We start from the raw sequence: 21,514 nt of genomic DNA, 5'->3' as shown, positions 1-21,514 counted from the left end.
GGGTGGGCAGGGGTGGTGCCTTCCCTAGTTAGCAGGGAGTAGTCAAGCAGAGACCCAGGAGTGGGCACCAGTTGTGAGGGGGCTGGGACTAGGAACTCCACCAAACCTCTGCTACCTTGAGCTCCCCAACCCCAAACCTGTGAGTCCAGAAAGTCCTGGGCCAATTTGGCATCTTCCATGGTACAATTCCCAGAGAAATAGGTGGTGATTCCCTGTTGGGGAAGAGAGGGGACATGAGAAAGAGGAGTTGCCAAGGTCAGGGCTGCAGGGACTCATCTTCCCAGGCTTCCTGCCCCTCCCTCCTTCCAGCAGCCTCTACCGCTTACCCCTCCATCTACTTCCGGGGAAAAAGTTATAAAACAAACAAACAGATGCTAACTTCCAGCATTCCTGCAGCCCTGCCTGTGCCTCTCTCAGGCTGGCCCACCCCTAAGGCTTCCCAAGGTCCTCTTCCCATGCAACAGATGCGGCCTCCAGAGGTGGGAAACCTGGGACCCCCTCCTTCCCTGCCGTCCCCTCCTCAGCTCCCTCCACCTCCAGCCTTCCTCTCCTTCCCTCCATCAGCACATGGCATCCTGTGTGCAGAATGTCAGATCTGGGAGGGCATTCAGAAAGCATTTGACCCAACCTGCTTACCATTCTACAGATGACAAAACTGAGGCCTGCAGTGGGGAGCAGCATTGCCTCAGGAGTGTGAGGCAGAGCCCACTGCCTCCCCATCCCCTGTCCTTCCCTCCTTACCAGGTGGCCTCGAAGAATTCCCTCCACTCCCTGTCCCCTTGGGGGAGTCAGGGGCCTCACCTCCTTCCCCAGTCCAAGGTGTCGAAGCCTTGGCTCCAGAGAGAACATAAGCTCCCCACAGGTCTGCCAGAGGCCCCTGACTTCTTCGGGGTGCTGCTGAGCGGCCTCACTCCCTAGGATCACCTGTTCCAGCTTTTCCTACGGGAAGGGGAAGCCAATGGCCCAGTCACACCACCCAAACCTGCCTTCCAGAGCCTCCCTATCCACTCCCAATCTCTTCTCCCATGGTCTAAGAGCTTTGGCTCGTTGTGTGGTCCGTGGACCAGCAGCACTGGCAGGGCCTGAGAAATGTCAAGCCTCCAAGTGTGGTGGCTCATGCCTGTAATCCCAGCACTTTGGGAGGCAGAGGAGGGAGAGATACTTGAGGCCAGGAGTTCAAGACAAGCCTAGGCAACATAGAGAGACCCCCTTCTCTAAAAAGAATAAAAAAAATTAGGCCAGACGCTGCGGCTCATGCCTGTAATCCTAGTATTTTGGGAGGCCAAGGTGTGAGAATTGCTTGAGCCCAGGAGTTCAAGACCAGCTTGGGTAACACAGTGGGATTCTGTCACTACAAAAAATTTTAAAAAATTAGCCAGGCGTCACAGTGGCAGGCATCTGTGGTACCAGTTACTCTGGAAGCTGAGGAGGATCACTTGAGCCTAGGAAGTTGAGGTTGCAGTGAGCTGTATCCGTGCCACTGCCCTTCAGCCTGAGTGACAGAGTGAGACCCTATCTCAAAAAAAGAAAAGAAAAGAAAATTTAGCTGGTATGGTGCTGCACACCCATATTCCCAACTACTTGGGAGGCTAAGCCAGGAGGACCACTTGAGTCCAGGAGGTTGATGCTGAAGTGAGTCATGATCACACCACTGCACTTCAGCTTGGGTGACAGAGCAAGACCCTGTCTCAAAGAAAAAATGTCAAATCTTGGGTCCACCACAGACCTGCTGAATCAGATGCTGCATGTCAGCATGACCGCCAAGTGACTTGTGTGCATGTTAAAGTCCCAGCTCTTATACCTGCTGTAAGAACCACCTCTGCCCTAGATAGGCTCAAGCCTCATAATCCTGGGAGGGATGCCCCCAGCCCAGTATTTCCCACTGTTCCTGGTGATGACCAACAAGCTCCATTTTTGAGAGCACCTGAAAGTTCACAAAACACTTCCACATCTCGCCCTTGTTTGGCCTGCAGATCAGCGGCCAGGGAGAGCTGTGCTTTTCCTTTATACATAAAGAGGCCACAGCACCCAGTGAGGTTGGTGACACTCACAGTCATGCAGGGTGGCAGCGACAGGGTCCATGTTCTGCTCAGGGCTTCTGACACTCCAGTTGGGGCTCCTTCTACTGCATTCTCCACCCCTACCCCACCAGCCCCCATCCCCACCTTCCCCAACCCTCCCTTGGCTCACCTTGGGCAAGTTGGGAACAAACTTGGTGTCACCAAAGGACTTGTAGTTGCCCATGTTGGAGTAAACACCCGCGGCATAGACCAGGAAAGCCTGAGGGGGTAGACAGGCATCAGAGACCCAGGAAGCACAGCCTCCCTGACCCCAGCAACACCCCCTCCTGAGATGCGAATGCCCCAGCAGAGCCAGTGTGGGTGAGGCTGGGAAATGTGCAGGCAGGACCCAGGTCCTGGGAAGCCCCAGTCTGGCCCACACTCACTTTCACAGACCCATTTTCACATCCCTGCTGTCTGGACTAACTGATCTTCTGGGCAGTTCCCAAACACACCCAGGTGTTCGTCTGCCTTTGCCCTCTCCATCCCCGCACCCTCTCAGCCACCTGAGACTACTGTGTCCTTTAAGGCCCAGTTCCAGCACCACCTCCCTCTTTCTCCCCGGAGCCTGTCCTCAGCCTCTGACCTGTCAGGCTGCTGGCCTCGGAAGCATCACATGTTAGAGCCAGAGGGGCCTTAATCATCTATCTATTCTATGGCTTCTGCTGGCCCCAGATCTTCCTCTGGTAACAAGACCTCAATCCTCCTTTTGTGGGTGGGAGGGTGGGGGATCTTCCTTCCCCCAGCCCCAGCGTTGGGCATGTAAGCTGGCTTGGCCAGTCTGAGAAACCACCATCCTTGGCTACAGGATGGGCACAAGGCTCAAGCTGGCTTAAGAGCGCTACCCAGGACATTTCCTATTGGCAAAGAGCCTGTGTACACCAGGGATCATCAGGCCTGGAACCCCTGGAGCTCCCCTCTAGGAGCAAGAAAAGCAAGCAAGCTGAGAGATGAAGACTGCATCCCAGTGGTAGCACTGAGTCCCTGAGTCCAGCCATGCCTGAAACTTCCTCTAGACCTGGACTTTTCAATCATGTAACCCAACAATTCTCCTTTTCACGTAAGCCAATTTGAGCTGGGTTTCTGCCACTTGCAAACATGAATTTCCCTGAATGGCTGGCGCCCACACCTGTAATCCCAAGCACTCTGGGAGGCCGAGGCGGGCAGATCACGAGGTCAGGAGATTGAGACCATCCTGGCCAACATGCTGAAACCCTGTCTCTACTAAAAATACAAAAATTAGCTGGCTGTGGTGGTGCGCGCCTGTAATACCAGTTATTCTGGAGGCTGAGGCAGGAGAATTGCTTGAACCAGGGAGTTGGAGGTTGCAGTGAGCCAAGATTGTGCCACTGCACTCCAGCCTAGTGACAGAGCGAGACTCTGTCTCAAAAAAAAAAAAAAAAGAATTTCCCTGAAAATACTAATGCTTCGGTTGCACCTTTCCGTTTATAAATATTTCCACAGATATTAGCTCTTTTAATGAGTAAGCCAAGGCCCAAGATGGGAAGTACATGCCCAGACTTCAAAAGAGGTAGAATAAACAGCATGTCAGCTCAGAGAGAAACAATCCAATCCCTTCATTTCCCATATAGAAAAACAAGCCATATTCTTGTACACTCTTGGTGGGAATATAATGCAGTGAAAGTTTTTTAGAAGATGATTTAACAGAATCAGTCAATTGTAAATGTACAGAGCCCTTGACCCAGTAGTTCTCCTTCTAGAAACAGATCTCCCTCACATGTATGCGCAAGTATGCTCACCATGGCACTGTTTGTAAGAAAAATAGGACAAGCTAAATGTCCAGAAATAAAGATTAAATTGATTATAGTGTACCCTGCTGTGGAATACTTCACAGTCAATAAAAAAGAATGAGGTACATTTAAATGTACCCCATTCTCCAAGTTCTCCAAGACATGGCATTCAATGGAAAAAGCAGGACACAAAGCAGGAAAAGAACATCATCTCATTTCTATAAAAGAGAAAATAAGGAACTGATTCACCATGCATATACACATATAGGTATGTAATACACAGACGGGATTGAAAAGGCTGTAACCAAGACCAGGCACGGTGGTTCACGCCTGTAATCCCAGCACTTTGGGAGGTTAAGGCAAGTGGATCACTTGAGGCCAGGAGTTCAAGACCAGCCTGGGCAACATGGTGAAAACCCATCTCTACTAAAAATATAAAAATCAGCCCAACGTGGTGGCACATACCTGTAGTTCTAGCTACTTGGGAGGCTGAGGCATAAGAAATGCTTGAACCTGGGAGGTGGAGGTTTGCAGTGAGCCAAGATTGCGCCACTGCACTCCAGGCTGGGTGACAGAATAAGACTCTGTGACAAAAAAAAAAGAGAGAGAAAGAAAAGGCTGTACCAGTCTCAGTGGGCTACCTCTGAGGAGGGCACAGAATGAGTGATCTTTGTGTTTTTTGCGTCTTTCTGCATTGCTGCAATGCACTAAGAATTCGTGTATTACCTGGCCAATACGTCCAAAAACAAAAACCAAGGGACAGGCAGAACATTCTGCCCAGGGCCACATAGTGTGGTAGAGAAGAACTGGTCCTGAATTCAGACCTCCTGATACCTACTCTGGACTCTTTCCTCTCCTTCCCTGAATCTCCACCACAGTTTCTTTTGTTATGATCACAGCAGCCATCATTTATCTTGAAGTCAGGCACTGTTCTAAGTGGATCATCACAACACTAAGAGGTACAGACACCCCATATGCATATTTTACAGATGAGAAGACTGAGGCTCCAGAGAGGGGAAGTGCCTGAATTTGTAACCTTTGGTCTAATCCTCCACCTACCCCTTGAAAGAGACAGACATTTGTATCCTGGTCTTTCACACCCAGAAGCCACTCAGGAAATGCAGGTTGGCCCAAGGGAACTAACCTGATACTCCTCCTCGGTAAGGCCCTCAGCCAGGGCATGTTGGCGCAGCTGGTCGGGGTCTTGCGCGCGGAAGAGGCGGCTGAGCAGAGCATAGATGTAGGGGGCCTCGGGGGAGGTCTGAAGCAGCACAGCCAGGCCTCCGTACCAGGCAGCACGGGACAGGTGGTGGGCATAGAGGCGCTCTGTGGGTGACAGCAGGCGGAAGGCCTCACGGCAGTCCAGGCTAGACACGCCGATGTCATTAGGCAGGATGTACTGGGTGTCCGCCATGGGCCCTGCTGAGAACCATCACTGTCATCACAGCTGTTGTTTACCCCATACCAATTGCATACCTGGCTCTGAACTCTTATAATCTCATTTAATACTCCCAAAAGCCCACATGGAAGGGAATACTATTGTACCCATTCACCAGATATGCTAACTGAGGCTCAGAGGTCAGATGACTCACCCAAGGGGTCACAAAATACACTGGTGGACCATATTTGGCCTGTAGTCCCTAAACGTTAAAGATTGATTCTAAGGTCAGGTAAGGAGGCTCACACGTGTAATCCTAGCACTTTGGGAGGCCGAGGTGGGTGGATCACCTGAGGTCAAGAGTTCAAGACCAGCCTGACCAATGTGGTGAAACCTCCTCTCTACTAAAAATACAAAAATTAGCCAGGCGTGGTGGCGGGCGCCTGTAATCTCAGCTACTGGGAAGGCTGAGGCAGGAGAATCACTTGAACCCAGGAGGTGGAGGCTGCAGTGAGCCTCGTACCATTGCACTCCAGCCTGGGCGACAGAGTGAGACTCCATCTCAAAAAAAAATAGATTGGCCTAACTACCTAGTATTACAGATGGGGAAACCGAGGCTCAGAGCCTTGCCTAATCCCACAATGGAGACATCAGCAGCAGAGATCCTCATCTCTAGGCTCCCAGCCCAGGCCCCTCCCTGCTTCCTTGTTCAGTATTCTTTTATTGAGATGGAGTCTCACTTTGTTGCCCAGGCTGAAGTGCAGTGGCATGATCCTGACTCACAGTAACCTCCGCCTCCCGACTTCAAGTGATTCTCCTGCCTCAGCCTCCAAAATAGCTGGGACTACAGGCGTGCATCACCACGCCCAGCTAATTTTTTGCATTTTTGGTAGAGCCGGGGGTGGGGGTCTCGCCATTTTGTCCAGGATGGTCTTGAACTCCTGGCCTCAAGCGATCCGCTTGCCTCAGCCTCCCAAGTGCTGAGATTACAGGTGCTGCGCCTGGCCTTTGTTCAGAATTCTTCACACTTTCCACTGGGCTCACAAGGATAAAGTTCCAGGCCGCCAGCTGGAAAGGCTCGGCCTTTACCCAGGACTCGGCCCCAGACTTCCATTGCTTTACTTTTCTGCACCTCCGTTGCCTCCTCTGTAAAAGAGGGAATAACCTCAGTATTACCAGGTGGGTGCGCTAATCAGATGAGGTCGCCTGGACGGAAAATATTCACAGCAATAAATGATTTTCCTTGCACCTGTCCCATTCTCATCCCTCTAACCGCCTTTCCTCGGCCCTCCATTCTCCTACTCTCTCCCTGTGCTCCGCCAGGGAAGCCACAGAAGTTACAACCGGAAGTTACAACCAGAAGAAAACCCATTTTACAGATAGGGAAGCTGAGGCTTGGAAAGGCCAACAATTTACTGAAAGTCTGACAGCCCCGTTGGAACCCGGGGATTCCCCAACCCGGGGCATTCTCCCCGCCACGCCCCTTCCCGGCTAGGACAGTTTCCAGCCTCCCCGCCCAGCCCCGGACTCCAGAAGCTCCGCCCCAATAGCACAGCCTCAAGATTCGGAATGGGCTGTTAACTCTTTGCTCCCCAGCGTGCTCCTTAGCCTCGAGGGCGGGGTGAATTTGGAGGAGGTACTGGAGAGTGGGCAGAAAGGGAATTATTTTGCGCTCAGTACAGATTCGCCTTGGTCCCCCGGGATGACACTGGGATCCCCAAAACCCAGGCGCCGCGCCTCACCTGCAGCAGCTGCTCCGTTCGCAAACTCACTTCCTGCTTCCGGCTCCCCCATTCATTGGGGCTCTGCAAACCCCGCCCCCCTTGGCCAACTGCCTGGCCTCGGGGTCTGGATGGGCGTCAATACCAGCCAATAGATGCGCCGAGACGCATCTATTCTCGGCTCTCCGGCTCCCGCCCCCAGTCGCTACGCGGTGGTGAGCGGATTGGCCCTGCGGGCTCGGCCTTTTGTCTGCAGGCCCCACACGCGCCGGACCGGGTACCTCTGTGCCCAGCCTGGCCGCGGCCTAGTCCTGGCAAACGGGACTGACGAGGTCACTAAGCCCAGGCCGACCTGGCGCAGGTGTCAGGGACTTGGGAATCCCCCTCCCCCAGTCCCGATCCCCCTCCCCCAGTCCTGATCCCGCTTTCCTTTGGGGTTTCACCCCAGAGGCCCCGACCTAACTCTTGCAGGTGGGAACCTACACAATAGGAGTAATGTGGCTCCCCCTGACTCTCGGGACTCGGGGCCTGGGAGTGGAGACTTGGAAGTTGCAAAGCTCTCGGTGCCGGGAATCGAGGCTACGGTCGAGTGGGCTCGGGCCAGGGCTGAGGTGGTCTCACCCGTGTTGGGGCGCGGAGAAGCGCCTCGAGTGCTTCACTGTACTACCACCCACCCGCCACGGGCCTGGAAGTAGCTGCTAAACATTCCCGAGCCTCAGTTTCCTTAGCACAAACAGGCTGGCAGTTTCCTGGGGCTTGTCAAATGCCTGATGGATGAGAAAAGCCTCCGGCAGCCCCGAAAGGGAGTCCAGAGCAGAGGCGGGCCTGCAGTCCACTTTTACAGGTCTGGACGGACTCACAAAACCACGGTCTGGGTGGGGCATGTGGAAGGGCCTAGGCCTAGTGGGGAGTAGCGGTGAGGGCCCAGGGTCAGACTGGGGGTGGAGCGAGGTTGTCTGGGAGTCTTGGCTTTATGAACCGGAAAACCAGGCTAATAATTGAATCCAATTCAAGGGATATTGTAAGTTGTGATGTGTTGGCTGCAGTGCCGCTCCCTATAGTTGCGCAGGGTGAGGGGCGTTTGGGTACTGAAATCCCACACAGTCTCCTTGCCACGCCCATGTCTAGGCCAGGCAGCGTCTGCTTACCATAGACACCAGTTTCTCACCCGCAAAGGTGCCCAAGGCCCTGCTTGACACAAGTGTTAACAAGCTGTTAGCTTTGATGATGACTTGTTATATGAAGGAGTTCAACCAGTTGGTCAGTGTCCTCAGGAAAGTCACCCCTCTTCTTTCCTGTGCCTCCATTTTCATTGTCTTTAAAATGGGTATAAAGTTGGCTGACAGGTGAAGTTGAAATGTACTCAGATAAGGGAGGTAGTGCTGTCCACTGCCAGCAGGGGACAGCTCAGGCAAGGAAAAGATCCCAGTACTCTCGGAACCCCCAACCAAGCCACGTGATCACATTTTTATGATCACAGATAACATGAGCATGTCCTGAGGTCCCTTGCTACCAGTTTGGCATGGAGGACATCATTTAATTCTTGCAAAAATCCTGAGGTATCATCACTTTACCCATTGTACAGATAGGGAAACTGAGGCTAAGAGGTTCACTGACTCCTATAACACCACATAGTTCAGGTGTCCCTGACCCCAACACACAGATACACACACACAGTCACTCACATGGAGCAGTCTATCACTGGAGTCATAACTTCCCAGCCTTGGCTGTTCCCCATGGGAATGAAAAAGGGGTCGGTGAGGAGCAACACGAATCAACTGTGTTACAGGTGCCCTCCATATAGTCACAACCACCTGGTGAGGTAGCGACTGTTATCCCCTTTAGCATTGAGGAAGCTGAGGCTCTAAGAGCTGGCAAAGGCAGAGCTGGGACAAGACCAGGGCTGTGTGACCCCATCCACCAATACCTCTGAGTCCTCCCCAGCATCTACGGTGGTGCCCTTTGCTGGTCTCTCCTCCTAGGGTCTGAGGTTCCCCACTGGAAATGGGATCAGAATGTTCCCCTGCCTCGGCCAGGCGTGGTGGCTCAAGCCTGTAATCCCAGCACTTTGGGAGGCCGAGGTGGGCGGATCATGAGGTCAGGAGATCGAGACCATCTTGGCTAACACGGTGAAACCCCATCTCTACTAAAAATACAAAAAATTAGCCAGGCGTGGTGGCAGGCGCCTGTAGTCCCAGCTACTCGGGAGGCTGAGGCAGGAGAATGGCGTGAACCTGGGAGGCGGAGCTTGCAGTGAGCCGAGATCACGCCACTGCACTCCAACCTGGGCGACAGAGCAAGACTCGGTCTCAAAAAAAAATTTTCCCCTGCCTGGTTCCCAACAGGATCAGAAGAGAGAACTTGAAATTCTGAGTTGGATTTTGAGTGTTACGTGTTGTATGTTGAGGGGAGAGAAGTTGGAATGCTCCCACACCTCCTGCAGCATCCCCACCCTCCCCTCCGCCCCCACTGCAGCAGTGCCATGCTCTGGAAGCAAGAATCTGACCACACCCTCCTCCTCATAACATGCGGGTGCCATCTGTCTTCTCAATAGCCCAGGTCTGATCTCCCTGGTCCCAACCAGCAGTGTGACCTTGGGCAGGTCCATCCCTCCCCTTGGAATCTGTACTCCCCTAGGCTCTGCCATCTACTGGGGACGATGCCCAGGTCAGGCCTATACTCAGAGCCTTCTCTTCGTCTCCAGAACAGCCGTCTACCTATCTTCCTGGCTTGCTCTCCCCAGGAATGGTCTGGGGCAACCCCAGCAACACGCCCACCTGTGGCCAGGATGAACAGGAATCCAGTTCAGGCTTGGCTTCCATGGCAATCAAGGCCCACCAGGCCTCAGCAACCTTCCCTACCCCCATTCCTTTTTGCTTGCCCCCCTCCACACTAGGCATGTTCCCTGCCATGCCATGCTGTTCCCCTCACCTTGGCTGTCCTCCCAACTCCTCCCTGCCTCTGGAGATGCTCTGCCATTCAAGACTTGGCTCAGGCTCCAGGTCCTCCCTGGGCCTTCTAGAGCCCCTGGTTCTCACTCCTCCGAACACTTCCAGCCTGGCTGATAGCCCATTGCATCCTAGCCTGGGGTACAGATGGCCAGCACAGGTGTGGGGGTCAACTTCCAACAAGCATGGGTAGGTCCCTCTGCAGACCTTGGGCTGCGAGAGGCAGGGCCTTGCCCACTGCAGGGACCCTGCACAGGGCTAGGCACAAAGCAGGTGGGTGTCCACCAATCCAGTATCCAAAACCCTGCTCGGTTCACCCCCACCTCTGTTGAAGGAAAGCAACACTGTGATGGAGTGGAGCAGCTGTGGATTCAAATCCTGACTTGGCCACTTTCTAGTTGTGTGACTTGGTGCATCTGCCCTCATCTCCTCAGAGACACAAATGGCAACACCTCCCTTCTTGGGTTACTGTGAGGATTAAATAACAAAACCTCCAAGAAGCAGAGCCAGGTGTCTGGAGAGTGCTCAATGGACGTAGTTATTATTATCATCATCAGCACAGTGCGGGGCACGTGGTGGGCATTCAGGGATGATGGCCCTTGTGTCACAGCCGACACACTCTTGACCAGTGAGTCCTCTCTCCTCCCTTTGTTGACTCCTGACCATCCACAAATGAGGTTCAGAATCCTCCATCCAGCATCTTCCCTGGTCACATGGTCCCAACCTTTTGCTCCACCCCCTTCTCTGTCCCCCAGCAGTCCATGCTCCAGCCACCCTGACACTGTCCCTGGATTCCTGGCTAACTGACACCTGAGCCTACACACAGGCCCTCCCTTCTGCATAGAGCACGCTTCCCATCTTGTGGACCCCGAGGGTTCCGAGCAGCCATCGAGGCTGAGCTCCTACGACAACTCCTCCGTGAAGCCTCCCTCACTTTTCCATTACCAGTGAGGCCTGCCACAGCCCGATTCGTACTCTGATCCTAGCACACATGAAGCGTGTTGCCATTTGGTAACAGTCTGTCCTCCACTAGACTGTGAACTCCGCCAGGCGGGGAACCAGGTCTGATTGCCTCTGTGTCCCCAGAGACCACTTAGCACAGAGTCCAGCCCATAGTGGCTGTCAGCAAATGCTGGGCCCAGCCTGCCACCCACCCACTACTCACTTGGGGGCTGGAGGCATTACACGCATGCGGGGCACATGGGACTTGTGGGGGCAGCTGAGCAGCGAAGTTTATAGAGGAACCCAGGGTGGCAGCAGGAAGGATGAGTGTCTGAAACTGGGTTGGCAGGCTCAGGGCATAGCCAGCCTAAGCTAGGGGTCAGGGGCCCCTGGCCCCTTCACTCCCCCAGGGGCACACAGTGTCAGCGGCACGATGTGGGATGCCCCAGGAAGGGCAAGGCCATGGGGCTGGGCTTTCCTCCATCGACCCAGGACAGAGGTGGTTCTGAAGGCCCATCAGCATGACTGGGGTGCAGATCTTGGGGACCTCCTTGGGGGGCCACAGTTGGGGGGAAGGGCACAGCCCGTCCAACATGTCCATCTGGTGTGGCTGTGCCAGCAGGGAGTGTCCCACATGCAGAGCTCCCTCTGGGCTGCAGGAGGTGGGGACCTGGGTGGGCAGGTGGGCACAGCAGCAGGGGGCCCCAGGGAGCCTAATCCAGCGGGCCCTGGAAAATGAGGCGGACGCAGCCATGCTCGCCAGTAAGCCAGGCCCCGCAAAAGGGGCAGGCGGCATGGAAAGCATGGGTGCCATGGGGCAGTGGTGTCTGGGCCCAGTAGCGGGCAGTCTTCTCAGAGCAGACGTGGCCGCAAGGTGCAAAGGCATGGCTAGGCGGCCCAGGGTCCAGGCAGAGGCCGGCCTCCTGGCCAAGCCATAGAGGCACATAAGGCCCCACCAGGCGGCAGAGAGGACATTCGCGCTCCTGGGGGCCCCGCTCCCGCCGGCAGCCCCAGCCGTGGTAGCCATGGACGTGCCCGCAGCGGACGTAGACCCAGGGCTGCTGTTTGTCGGGTGCTGTGCGGCCACGGGCTGGGCTGGGGAAGGCCAGAGTGCTGAGGCCCACGGGGCACTGGGGCCGCGCTGCATTTGCCTCCTGCCGCTGGGCCTCCAGTTGCTTCAGTGTGGGAGCCCGCAGCAGCCCCGCCGGTGTGCGCCACAGCAGTGTGGCCCCACACAGGTCGATGAGAGAGCCGTCCTGCAGCACGTTGGACTCGTTTTCCACCTGCCAGAGGCAGTAGAAGGGCCTTACTGCCCAAGAGGCCCCGGCCGAGCCACGGGTCCATCCCACGGAGCCTCCCTGGAGAGGACACCCTGGCTGGCAGGGCAGGCAGGGCAGAGGGGCAAGGCAGGCTGGGAGGCCAAGCGGGCGGGCAGGTGCACCCCAGGCACATGCTGACCCCCCCTCCCAGCGGGGCATGGGCCTTGGTTTCTCCATCTGTCTAATCAGGAAGTCTGGACCCAGACAGGGTTTTTCTAAAATAAGATGTTTTCTGAAGTGCCCTCCTGACAGAGGCAGGAAAGGCCTCTAACAAGGAATGCTGGGTACTTAGCTCAAAGCAGCTATCCCAGTAGTTACAGTTAAAAGCAAAAACTCAGGAGCTAGGCTGCCCAGGCTGAATTCTGTCCTTACCATTGACTAACTTTGTCCCTGGTCAAGTAACTTAACCTCTCTCCATCTCGGTTTCCTCATCCTCAAGATGGACTGCACCTTCTGGCATCTCAAGTGGTTCTCGTGAAGATTAAATGAATCAATGAGGCCTGGCGCGGTAGCTCACGCCTGTAATCCCAGCACTTTAGGAGGTTGAGGCGGGTGGATCACCTGAGGTCAGGAGTTCCAGACCAGCCTGGCCAACATGGTGAAACTCCATGTCTACTAAAAATACAAAAAGTTAGCCGCGTGTGGTGGCTCATGCCTGTAGTCCTAGCTACTTGGGAGGCTGAGGCAGGAGGATCCCTTGAACCCAGGAGGTGGAGGTTGCAGTGAGCCTGAGATTATGCCATTGCACTCCAGCCTGGGTGACAGAGTGAGACTCCATCTCAAAAAAAAAATAAAAAAAAATAAATGAATCATTCAGTGTAAAAACTTAGAACAGTGCATGGCAAATACTGCTTAAGAAGAGTAGGCTTGTAAAACATTCACATGCATCATTTTACCAAACAATGCTTCCCCAGACCTCCCCACAGAGTTGACGCTCTGGAAAGAAAAGCCATGCTTTTCTCTGAGGTTTTGCATCTCCTTGGCCAATGTGCTCATGCCTGAAGAGCAACGCATGGCCCATTTGAGGAGCATGGCCATGTGACCTTGGGCAGCCCCTGCCTCTCTCTAGGACTCACTCTGGGCTCTCTAACCTCAGCTCTCTGATCTGCACAAGGAGTTGCCACTAACACCTGTGTCAGAACTACTGTAAGGACCCTTTCCTCCTGAGAGAGAACAGGGCTAAACCTGTCTGAATGTGACAGACATGCTACAAACTGCCAACACTTTAGGCTATAAACTGCTCACACATGGGCCAGTATCACTCTCATACTCTCATAAGAAGGTGTGATTTTTTTTTTTAAGCTGCCAGAAGCCTTGAAGCCACCTGGGACTGCACAGTATGTCTGTGTGTGCCTTGATCACATCACCCCCTGGACCTCCAGTGGTATGCACACTATGCTTGGGGACCCTGGTCTGTCTGCCTCTCTGTGGCACATGCTAAGAACTCCCTGGGCCTGGGATTCCCCAACATGGAGCCTGTTGGGGCTCCCTGGGGCAGAAGGACTAGAGATCATCTCCTGGCTTGGGCAGGGGGATAGGCAGCTTGTGAGGGCCTGGCAAGGATGAGGGTGGGGAATAGAGCAGGCCACCTACCAGCTTGCCCCGCTGCTGGGCTGAGCGGCTGTCCCGCAACGTGTACACATTCCCACAGACCGAGATCTCCCGCCAGACACCTGGGGCTGAGTCCTCGGAGAAGCCGCCCGCCGGGTGCATCACCAGAACTCCATTGGTGGTCAGTCCATCCATCAGGCCATCTGGGGTCCGCCATTTGGCCGCCCGCTCCTGGGACCACATAAGGGATCAGATCACATCCCCCAGGGGTCCCCCAGCAGGCTACGTGCCAGAGGCACTGCCCCCCTACCCTCAAGTTCAGAGGTGGCCCAGAGAGGACTGGCATTGAAGCTGCATGTCTTAAGCGTCTCTCTGGGCCTCACTTTGCTCATCAGTTAGCTGGGGTTGCTAAGCCCTACCAGGACCATCATGTGGATTACTGTGGGCTGGTTCATCACATCAAGATGCTGCACCTCCCAAGCCTACCCCTTGCCTCACAGATGAAGAGTTGGTCCCTTCCTGGGGCTCACTCACTCCAAGGAAGATGTTGCTAGAGGCGTCGAAGCCAGCTGCATAGATGCGGGCAGTATAGGGCGGCCGGCGGTCACAGAGGATGCGGCAGGCGTAGCGGGAGATGGTGCTCTGGGCGGAAGGGCCCTCGGCAGCCCCTCCTCCAGGGGACGTGTCTGTTACCACAAAGTCAATCATGTTCTCTGTGGAGCGGCCGATCTGTGAGGACAGGGAAAGCAAGCAGCGACCGCATGTGTATAGGGGACTCTCATAGGCCTCCCCACCCAGAGTTCTGGCAGCTGCTCTGTATGCAAGGTCACCAAAAAAGGAGGCTGCCAGGCCCTGAGAAGGGGGCAGCACCAACTCCTTAGACCTTCTAGGCTCCCAGGTGGGGTCTCCAAGTCCAAGAAGCCATGGCCTGGAGCAGCTTCTCCTTCTCTGTTGCCCCCACAGCACTAGGGATCACCCCATCCAATAAATACAAGTTGATTTGCTGATAGAATTATAAGAGGGTGGTCAAATGTTAGCAGCAGATAGCAACTTCTGAGTAACTATTTGCCATATGCCAGCCACCATGCTAAACATTTTATATGCAATGCCTAAGTTAATCTTCCTGTGGGGTGGGTACTATTATGGGCCCCATTTTACAGATGAGTAAACCAAGGCCCACAGAACTTAAGTGATGCTTCCCCAAAGTCACCCAGTGGTAAGTGATGGAGCCAAAATCTGAACACAGGCATTAGGCCTCTCACATCTGAACCCCTGAGCTGTGTCAACTCCCACAGTCTAGGAGTCTTGAGTTTGATCCTTGATACAGCCACTGACTTGCTGTGTGACTCTGCAGTCAACAGCCCACACTGAGACATCCTGCTTCCTCGTCTGGAGGGAAGCAACTTTCCCATGGCCTCCCATCCTGTAGCCTCACCTGAAATGCTTGCAGAGCCTAGAGGCCTGGTGGCCAGGAGGTGTGTGGAGAGGCCTGAGCATACCTGGAACATGTCTGTGTCACTATCATGTGTATACTCCACTATGACCGAGTGGCTCCGGGACAGCGTGTACGAGATGCTGTGCTGACCACGGTTACTCAGTGCCTGGGGGGAGAAAAAAGTCACTTGCCAGGGTGTGCAGCTATGATAAGTGTAAGCCTGGAGCCAGCAGCTGGAGCTCAAGGCCCAGCAGCCACTCTCCAGAAAGGGGCAGCTCCATCCTTTGCAGAGGGTGGACAGTGCAGCGGGTGTGTCACATGATTTAAGCCCTACAGTCACCTTAAGAATGGGGTTATCAGGCCGGGCACAGTGGCTCACGCCTGTAATCCCAGCACTTTGGGAGGCCGAGGTGGGCAGATCATTTGAGGTCAGGAGTTCAAGACCAGCCTGGCCAACATAGCGAAACCCCGTCTCTACTAAAAATACAAAAAAAAAAAAAAAAAAAAAAAAATTAGCTGGGCATGGTGATGCACACCTGTAGTCCCAGCTACTCGGGAGGCTGAGGCAGGAGAATGGTGTGAACCCAGGAGGCAGAGATTGCAGTGAGCCGAGATTGCACCACTGCACTCCAGCCTGGGTGACAGAATGAGATTCCGTCTCAAAAAAAAAAAAAAAAAAAAAAAAGAATGGGGTTATCGTTCCATTTTAGAGTTGAAGGAACTGCAGGTCACAGAGAAACTGCCCTAAAGGCACACAGCTGGAAATATCAGAGGCTGAATTCTAACCCAAATCCTCTAAAGCCAAAGGTTTTTTCCTTTACCATTGCAGTATGACTGTCACCTCCCACTCTCTGAACCCTGGCTGCCTCTAAGATGGTGCAGCTCATTTCCACCCATTTCCATTGGATGGAAATAAGCAGCACCATCTTAGAGGCAGCCAAGGTTCAGAAAGGTCTGGTTGTTAAGGAAACATTTTGCAAACTGTAAAGAACTGTGCACACTGCAAAGGATTTTTCATCACCATTCTCGGGTGGCCCAATACGCAGTGAGTGATGACACAAAGTGGGCTCTCCTGTTAAGGTGGGGGGCTGTGGGCAGGTAGGACCTGGAAAGCCAAAGACCTGGGCCTTGGGCAGGGAGGGCAGGACCTCAGGTCTACGGGTCAGTTGCTTGCCTTGGAGACGAGCGGCGTGGAGATGTGGTGCAGGACGTCTGGCTTCACTCCATTGGCATGCGGACGGCGGCTCAGTGCCAGGCGGCTTCGCCTGCGGCCCTTGTCCCCACTTGCCAGACACCCATTGTAGCTGTAGATGTTGGGGGTTAAGAAGAAAGGGTTGCAAGAGGAGAGAGAGAAAGAGGGAAAGTGAACCCCTGATGAAACTTGGAGGAAACTGCCAACTTCTGGGCAGATCCTACCTTAATAAACAAGCTCTAGAAGCACCTGAAACTAGAAGACCCTACAATAACAAATCGGTACCTTGGGGAGTGGGTGGGGGGTGTCAGAACAGTTTCAAAAGCACTTACATTCAGTTAACCAAGTATTTCCTGGACACTTGAGCCATGCCTGGATGGGTGCTGTGCACTGGGGCAGTAGAGGTGACGCACCACGGATCAGCTGTGGGCCCTCAGTGGAGGGGTTCCTCAGCTTCTCCAGGAACCTAGAGGCCACCTGCCACACCCAGGCACAAGTCAAGGATGCCATAAGCCTAGAGGAAGAAAAGGGAAGTCTGGCCCTAGCATGAGGTTTCTGGGAGAGGGAACACCTCTACTGGGTTTTGAAGAACTAGAAAGGGTTCACCTGTAGCAAATTGTCACTTATCACACCACTACTCAAAACCAAAACGAAAGGAAAAACTGACCCACAATGCCACTACCTCTATATGTTCACACATGTCAAATTTCCACCTGCCTTTCCATCTCTTGTCCGGAAGGGATGGCTGTGAGAGGCACAGAGGAGGTGAGTCATAGCTCTCATCGCTGCCATGGGCTGCTGCCTCCGTGTTCCTGGCCTTCTTGCTATCAATCACCTAATGGAATCTGTGCCGTGGCCTGCCAGGCAAGTGGCTTTCTGCCCATCTTACAAATGAGAGAAATCAAGGCTCAGGGAGGTAAAGTGACTTGCCTCTGGCTAGTAGGTGAAAATGTCCAGATTTGAGCCCAGTCTCTCTGACTCCAGAAGCCCCTCTAGATGGAGGCTCACCCTAAGCAAAGGGCCCAAGGCTGGCAGGGTCTGATGAGATCAGGTAATGGTGACTTTGGTGGTGAAGTATGTGGGGGAGATGACGCTGGTGGGAGGGCTCTGAACTCCAGGCTGAGGACATTATTTTGTAACCAGTGGGGTGCCAGGAAGGTTTGGGAACAGGAAGTGACAGGACAAAGAGCTGCCAAATACAGACAAGGCCACTTGAATCAGAATCTTCTAGTGAGTTTGTTAAAATCCAGATGAAGCCAGGCGCAGTGGCTCACAACTGTAATCCCAGCACTTTGGGAGACCAAGGTGGGCAGATCACTTGAGGTCAGGAGTTCAAGACCAGCCTGGCCAACATAGTGAAAACCCATCTCTACCAAAAATACAAAAACTAGCCAGGCATGGTGGTGGGTGCCCGTAATCCCAGCTACTCAGGAAGCTGAGGCAGGAAAATCACTTGAACCCAGGAGGTGGAGGTTGCAGCGAGCTAAGATCGTGACACTGAACTCCAGCCTGGGTGACAGAGCAAGACTCTGTCTCCCCTCCTGCAAAAAAAAAAGAAAAAAAAAAAAAAAAAATCCACATTCCCTGGTCCCACCCATTGTGACTGTCACTGTGTATTTTCAGTGCCCTCCAGCCAGCTCTGAATGTGCAGCCAATGTGGACTCTGCTGTGCAAAGGGGCTGCCAGGAGGGCCCACACCCATGGGTCTGCAGCCTCCCACATTAGTGGCCTTGCCTTGGGCTGGAAAGCCAGTCCTGCCTTTGGGATATAAAGCAGCTGCTTTTTCAAGGCAAGCTCTCCCAAGGGAGACATCACTTTTGCCCTTGTGAGCTCTTCCTACACATCGGGGGTGGGGGTGGGCAGGCCCCGAGGTGGGGCAGTGCAGGACACAGGCCTGGGACACAGATGGGCCTGGCTTAAATCTGGCTCTTCCACTTATCACATGACCTCTGTAAAATGGAGCTAATTTTTTAGGACCTACCCCGCAGGTTCATTTTGAGAACTAAATGAGACAAAGCATTTAAAAGTGCTTAGCACAGAGTTTGGCATATTTATAGGAAGCCCTTGATAAGTGTTTGCTATTACTGCTTTTTTTTTTTTTTTTTTTTTTTTTGTAAAAAAAAAGCACGTGTCAACAAACAGCCATTTTAAAAAAATAATCTTGGGCCGGGCGCGGTGGCTCAAGCCTGTAATCCCAGCACTTTGGGAGGCCGAGACGGGCGGATCACGAGGTCAGGAGATCGAGACCATCCTGGCGAACACGGTGAAACCCCGTCTCTACTAAAAATACAAAAACTAGCCAGGCGAGGTGGCTGGCGCCTGTAGTCCCAGCTACTCGGGAGGCTGAGGCAGGAGAATGGCGTAAACCCGGGAGGCGGAGCTTGCAGTGAGCTGAGATCTGGCCACTGCACTCCAGTCCGGGTGACAGAGCGAGACTCCGCCTCAAAAAAAAAAAAAAAAAAAAATCTTAATGATAATATAACTTATCAAATAGTTTCTTTAGGACTGATGGCAGAGAGAGGCCAAAAGGAGACCTAGATGGGGGAGGAGGAAGAGGGTCTGTCTTGGAGAAAGATCTGAGTGGATGGTGCAGGGATCCTGGTCAGGAGAAGACCAGGAAGGGATGAGGTTGGCCCGGCTGCCAGTTCATGTTGCTTCCTCTCTCCTGGCCTTGGCTTTCTCATCTGCAGTGTGCAGGTCAGCTGTGGCTTAGTGAAAGTGCACTAGACCTAGAGTAAGAAAGACCTGGGTCCAAATCCCAGCCCTGCCACTTACCAGCTGTGTGCCCTTGGGCCAGTCACTTCCCCTCTCTGAGCCTCGGTTTCCTCACCTCCTTCCTCACAGCATCTTTGTGAAGATTGAAATGAAATAATGTCCATGAAAGGGCTTGGCACAGGCCTGCCTCCCAGAACACTTGATATGTGCTGGGCGCTGTTCTATGTACTTTACAGAAATCACTTCATTCATTCCTTCTGACAACTCTCTGAGGAAGGGATTATTAACATCTCTATTTGCAAAACGGGAAACAGAGGCACAGGGAAGTTCAGCAACTTGCAGAGGCAGGATTTGAACCTAGCAGTTTTGCTGGAGAACCAGAGTTCTTCACCCCACACCACACACACTAGGTGCTTTAGGAAAGGCAGCTGGTGTTAACGTTTTTCTCATCTGATCAGGAAGTTGGGTGGTTAGAGTTGTCACAGTAATTTGTGAAAAATGGGAAGACAAAACAATAATTATGAATTGAGGTGGGTTTGGTCAATTTTGTCTTTCAGCTAGGAAGGTGAGGAGGGACGAACAGCAGAAGGCACTTTGTCGGGGGAGGAGGGGTCGGGGCCCTTGTTCTGGCTGCGTTGGGTGGGTGTCTGGTGCTTCACCCCTTCTAGGCCAGAGATGCTCACCCCAGGACGATGAGTTCACCATACTTGATGGGATCCTCGCCTGGCTGCGCATCTTCACCGGGAGAGGAGAGAACGCAAGAGCCCTTGTTCCCCCGGTGCTGAAGGTCTGAGGTTCGGGGGGACCCCACTTCAGGGTTTCCTTCCAGCACCATTCTGGGCAGAGTGGGAGAGAAAAGAGCTTTGCAGGTTCCCACCCCAGCCCCACTCAATCCCAGCTCCAGCCTGCTGCAGGACCACCTAGGCTAAGGCAAGGGTCACCTTTCACCTCCTCTACTGCTATGGTAACCACTTCCCCTCTGCCTCCTCTAAACTGCCCGAGGTTGCTGGGATACCAGGGAGGGGTGGCACAGTCAAGAGGGTCAGGATATTCAGTGGTGCCAGAGGGATGGACCAACTTGGGGTGGCCAGAGGCTGCTTTTTGGCCAAGATCCCAGTCTGGGATGTGCTTCAAAGAGGGGCACCCCATGAGTTGGGTGCCCTTACCCCTCATCTCAGACTCAGTTCCTGGTTATGGCTCTTGGCCTCTGGACCTCTGATTTAGCCCCTCTGACAGGTTCTTTGAATCTACCTGTCCATCTGAATCTTTCTGCCCCTTTGAGGTCTAGGCCTCTGTCTGTCCATCTGCTTTCTCAATGACTCTCTGTCCTCCTAGCCGCTGTCCTTTTCACCGTCTCTCTCCCCCCATTCCCCGTCTCTGCCTGTCTGCCCGCCTCCGCCTCACCATCCATCTGCCTCAGTCTCCCCATCTCAGCCTCCCCCTGCGAGCAGGCCAATGGACTCCTGGGTGCGCACTCTTCCCTCCCTCCCTCAGGTGTCTGCGTCCCCAGCCGCCCGGGTCTCAGGAGGCTTGTGGGGGCGGCGCTCCCCCCTCGAGCTCGGGCTGCAGCACAGCCGTCTCCCGCAGGCAGCCCGTTTGGAAAACATCCTCGCGCCGGAGGGACCGCGCCGGGGCAGGCCCGCGCCTCGTGCCCCGCGCCCCGCGCCCAGGTTGGGCAGAACGAGAACCGCGGCCCAGCACCTACGCAGGTCCACACCCGGCGGCCCCTCCGCACAACACGCGCGCGCGCACAGCCCCGCACTCCTCGGGCCCGGACGGCGCAGAGACCACCTGCACCCGCGACCGCAGGGAAGCGCGGGCGCGCAGTAGCCACCGGCGCCCGCCCTCGGACCCACTCCCTCCGCCACCCCCAGACACGCAAACACGCCCCCCGCGCCCGCCGGGACCCGCCCGGCGCAGCCCCCGCCCCCTCTGCCCCGGCGGCCTCACCTGGCCACGCTCCGGGACACGCTGGGCGCCGCTCCCTCACCGCCTAGCCCCTGCTCGGCCCCGGGCCGCTGCGGCGGGATGGGCCAGGCCCGCGGCGGCTCCGCGCTGCCTCGTCACGGGGACACCCGGGGCCGGAGGAGGGGGATGAGCGCTAAGAGCCACGCTCCGCCCACTGTCCTGAGGCCCCGCCCCATTGTCCCCGCCCCTAGGAGAGCCCCGCCTCACTCCAGACTCCGCCTCTTGCGGCGAGGCTTAGCCCTCGTCGGGGGAGCTCCTCCCCTTCGCATGAGACCACGCCCCTCCCCTGGCACCGCCCTCTGACTAGGGAAGCCCCGCCCTCCACTCGGTCTGAGGGACTCCCTTGCCCCTCCTCGCCGGCTCAGGACTCCCCCGTAGTCTACGTGACCCCTCCCCCATTTCAGACTCCCCAGACTCCGCCTCCATTTCCGGGGACTTCGGGGTTCTCCCGGAGACCCTGGCGCCCCTTCCCCACCGTAGGGCAGGGCCCTCACAGGGCACTGGAGGACCCTTCCCCAGCCTTAGGCCGGGGGA

The 21,514-nt window shown here is 54.8% G+C and overlaps 2 protein-coding genes across 7 annotated transcripts in view; both read right to left on the bottom strand.

Annotated features, from left to right (window-relative positions):
• Positions 1 to 7,398, bottom strand: part of DPP3 (dipeptidyl peptidase 3) — a 29,552-nt gene extending 22,154 nt beyond the window's left edge. Inside the window, exons 1-5 of one of the 5 annotated variants that reach the window (XM_010366413.2) lie at positions 6,932 to 7,398; positions 4,956 to 5,230; positions 2,191 to 2,280; positions 802 to 939; positions 138 to 212 (exon numbers count right to left, since the gene is read on the bottom strand). In XM_010366413.2, coding sequence (XP_010364715.1) covers positions 138 to 212; positions 802 to 939; positions 2,191 to 2,280; positions 4,956 to 5,230; positions 6,932 to 6,983 — 630 coding nt within the window. In that variant the 5' untranslated portion in view covers positions 6,984 to 7,398. Of the gene's footprint in view, positions 1 to 137; positions 213 to 801; positions 940 to 2,190; positions 2,281 to 4,955; positions 5,234 to 5,929; positions 5,953 to 6,233; positions 6,254 to 6,278; positions 6,300 to 6,931 lie in introns of those variants that run through there. The other 4 variants (XM_030918599.1, XM_030918600.1, XM_030918598.1 and 1 more) reach the window with 4 other exon arrangements.
• Positions 7,399 to 10,371: 2,973 nt separating this feature from the next.
• PELI3 (pellino E3 ubiquitin protein ligase family member 3) lies at positions 10,372 to 21,125 on the bottom strand. Of its 2 annotated transcripts, XM_030918596.1 has the most exons (8): positions 20,963 to 21,121; positions 19,696 to 19,848; positions 19,073 to 19,144; positions 16,280 to 16,409; positions 15,170 to 15,271; positions 14,205 to 14,399; positions 13,713 to 13,901; positions 10,372 to 12,083 (listed from the first exon to the last, which is right to left on the bottom strand). In XM_030918596.1, the coding sequence occupies exons 2-8, from the start codon at positions 19,845 to 19,847 to the stop codon at positions 11,514 to 11,516; spliced, it is 1,410 nt and encodes a 469-aa protein (XP_030774456.1). In that variant the 5' UTR covers position 19,848; positions 20,963 to 21,121; the 3' UTR covers positions 10,372 to 11,513. The 2 variants fall into 2 exon arrangements, with proteins under 2 accessions (XP_030774456.1, XP_030774457.1); XM_030918597.1 differs by lacking the exon at positions 19,073 to 19,144 and having other exon boundaries at positions 20,963 to 21,125.
• Positions 21,126 to 21,514: the final 389 nt, after the last annotated feature.

The sequence above is a fragment of the Rhinopithecus roxellana genome, chromosome 15 (genome assembly GCF_007565055.1).
Source record: "Rhinopithecus roxellana isolate Shanxi Qingling chromosome 15, ASM756505v1, whole genome shotgun sequence".
In the NCBI taxonomy this organism is placed as follows: Eukaryota; Metazoa; Chordata; class Mammalia; order Primates; family Cercopithecidae; genus Rhinopithecus; species Rhinopithecus roxellana.
The sequence above is the reverse complement of the archived record's forward strand: the minus strand, read 5'-3'. Positions and strand labels throughout refer to the sequence as shown.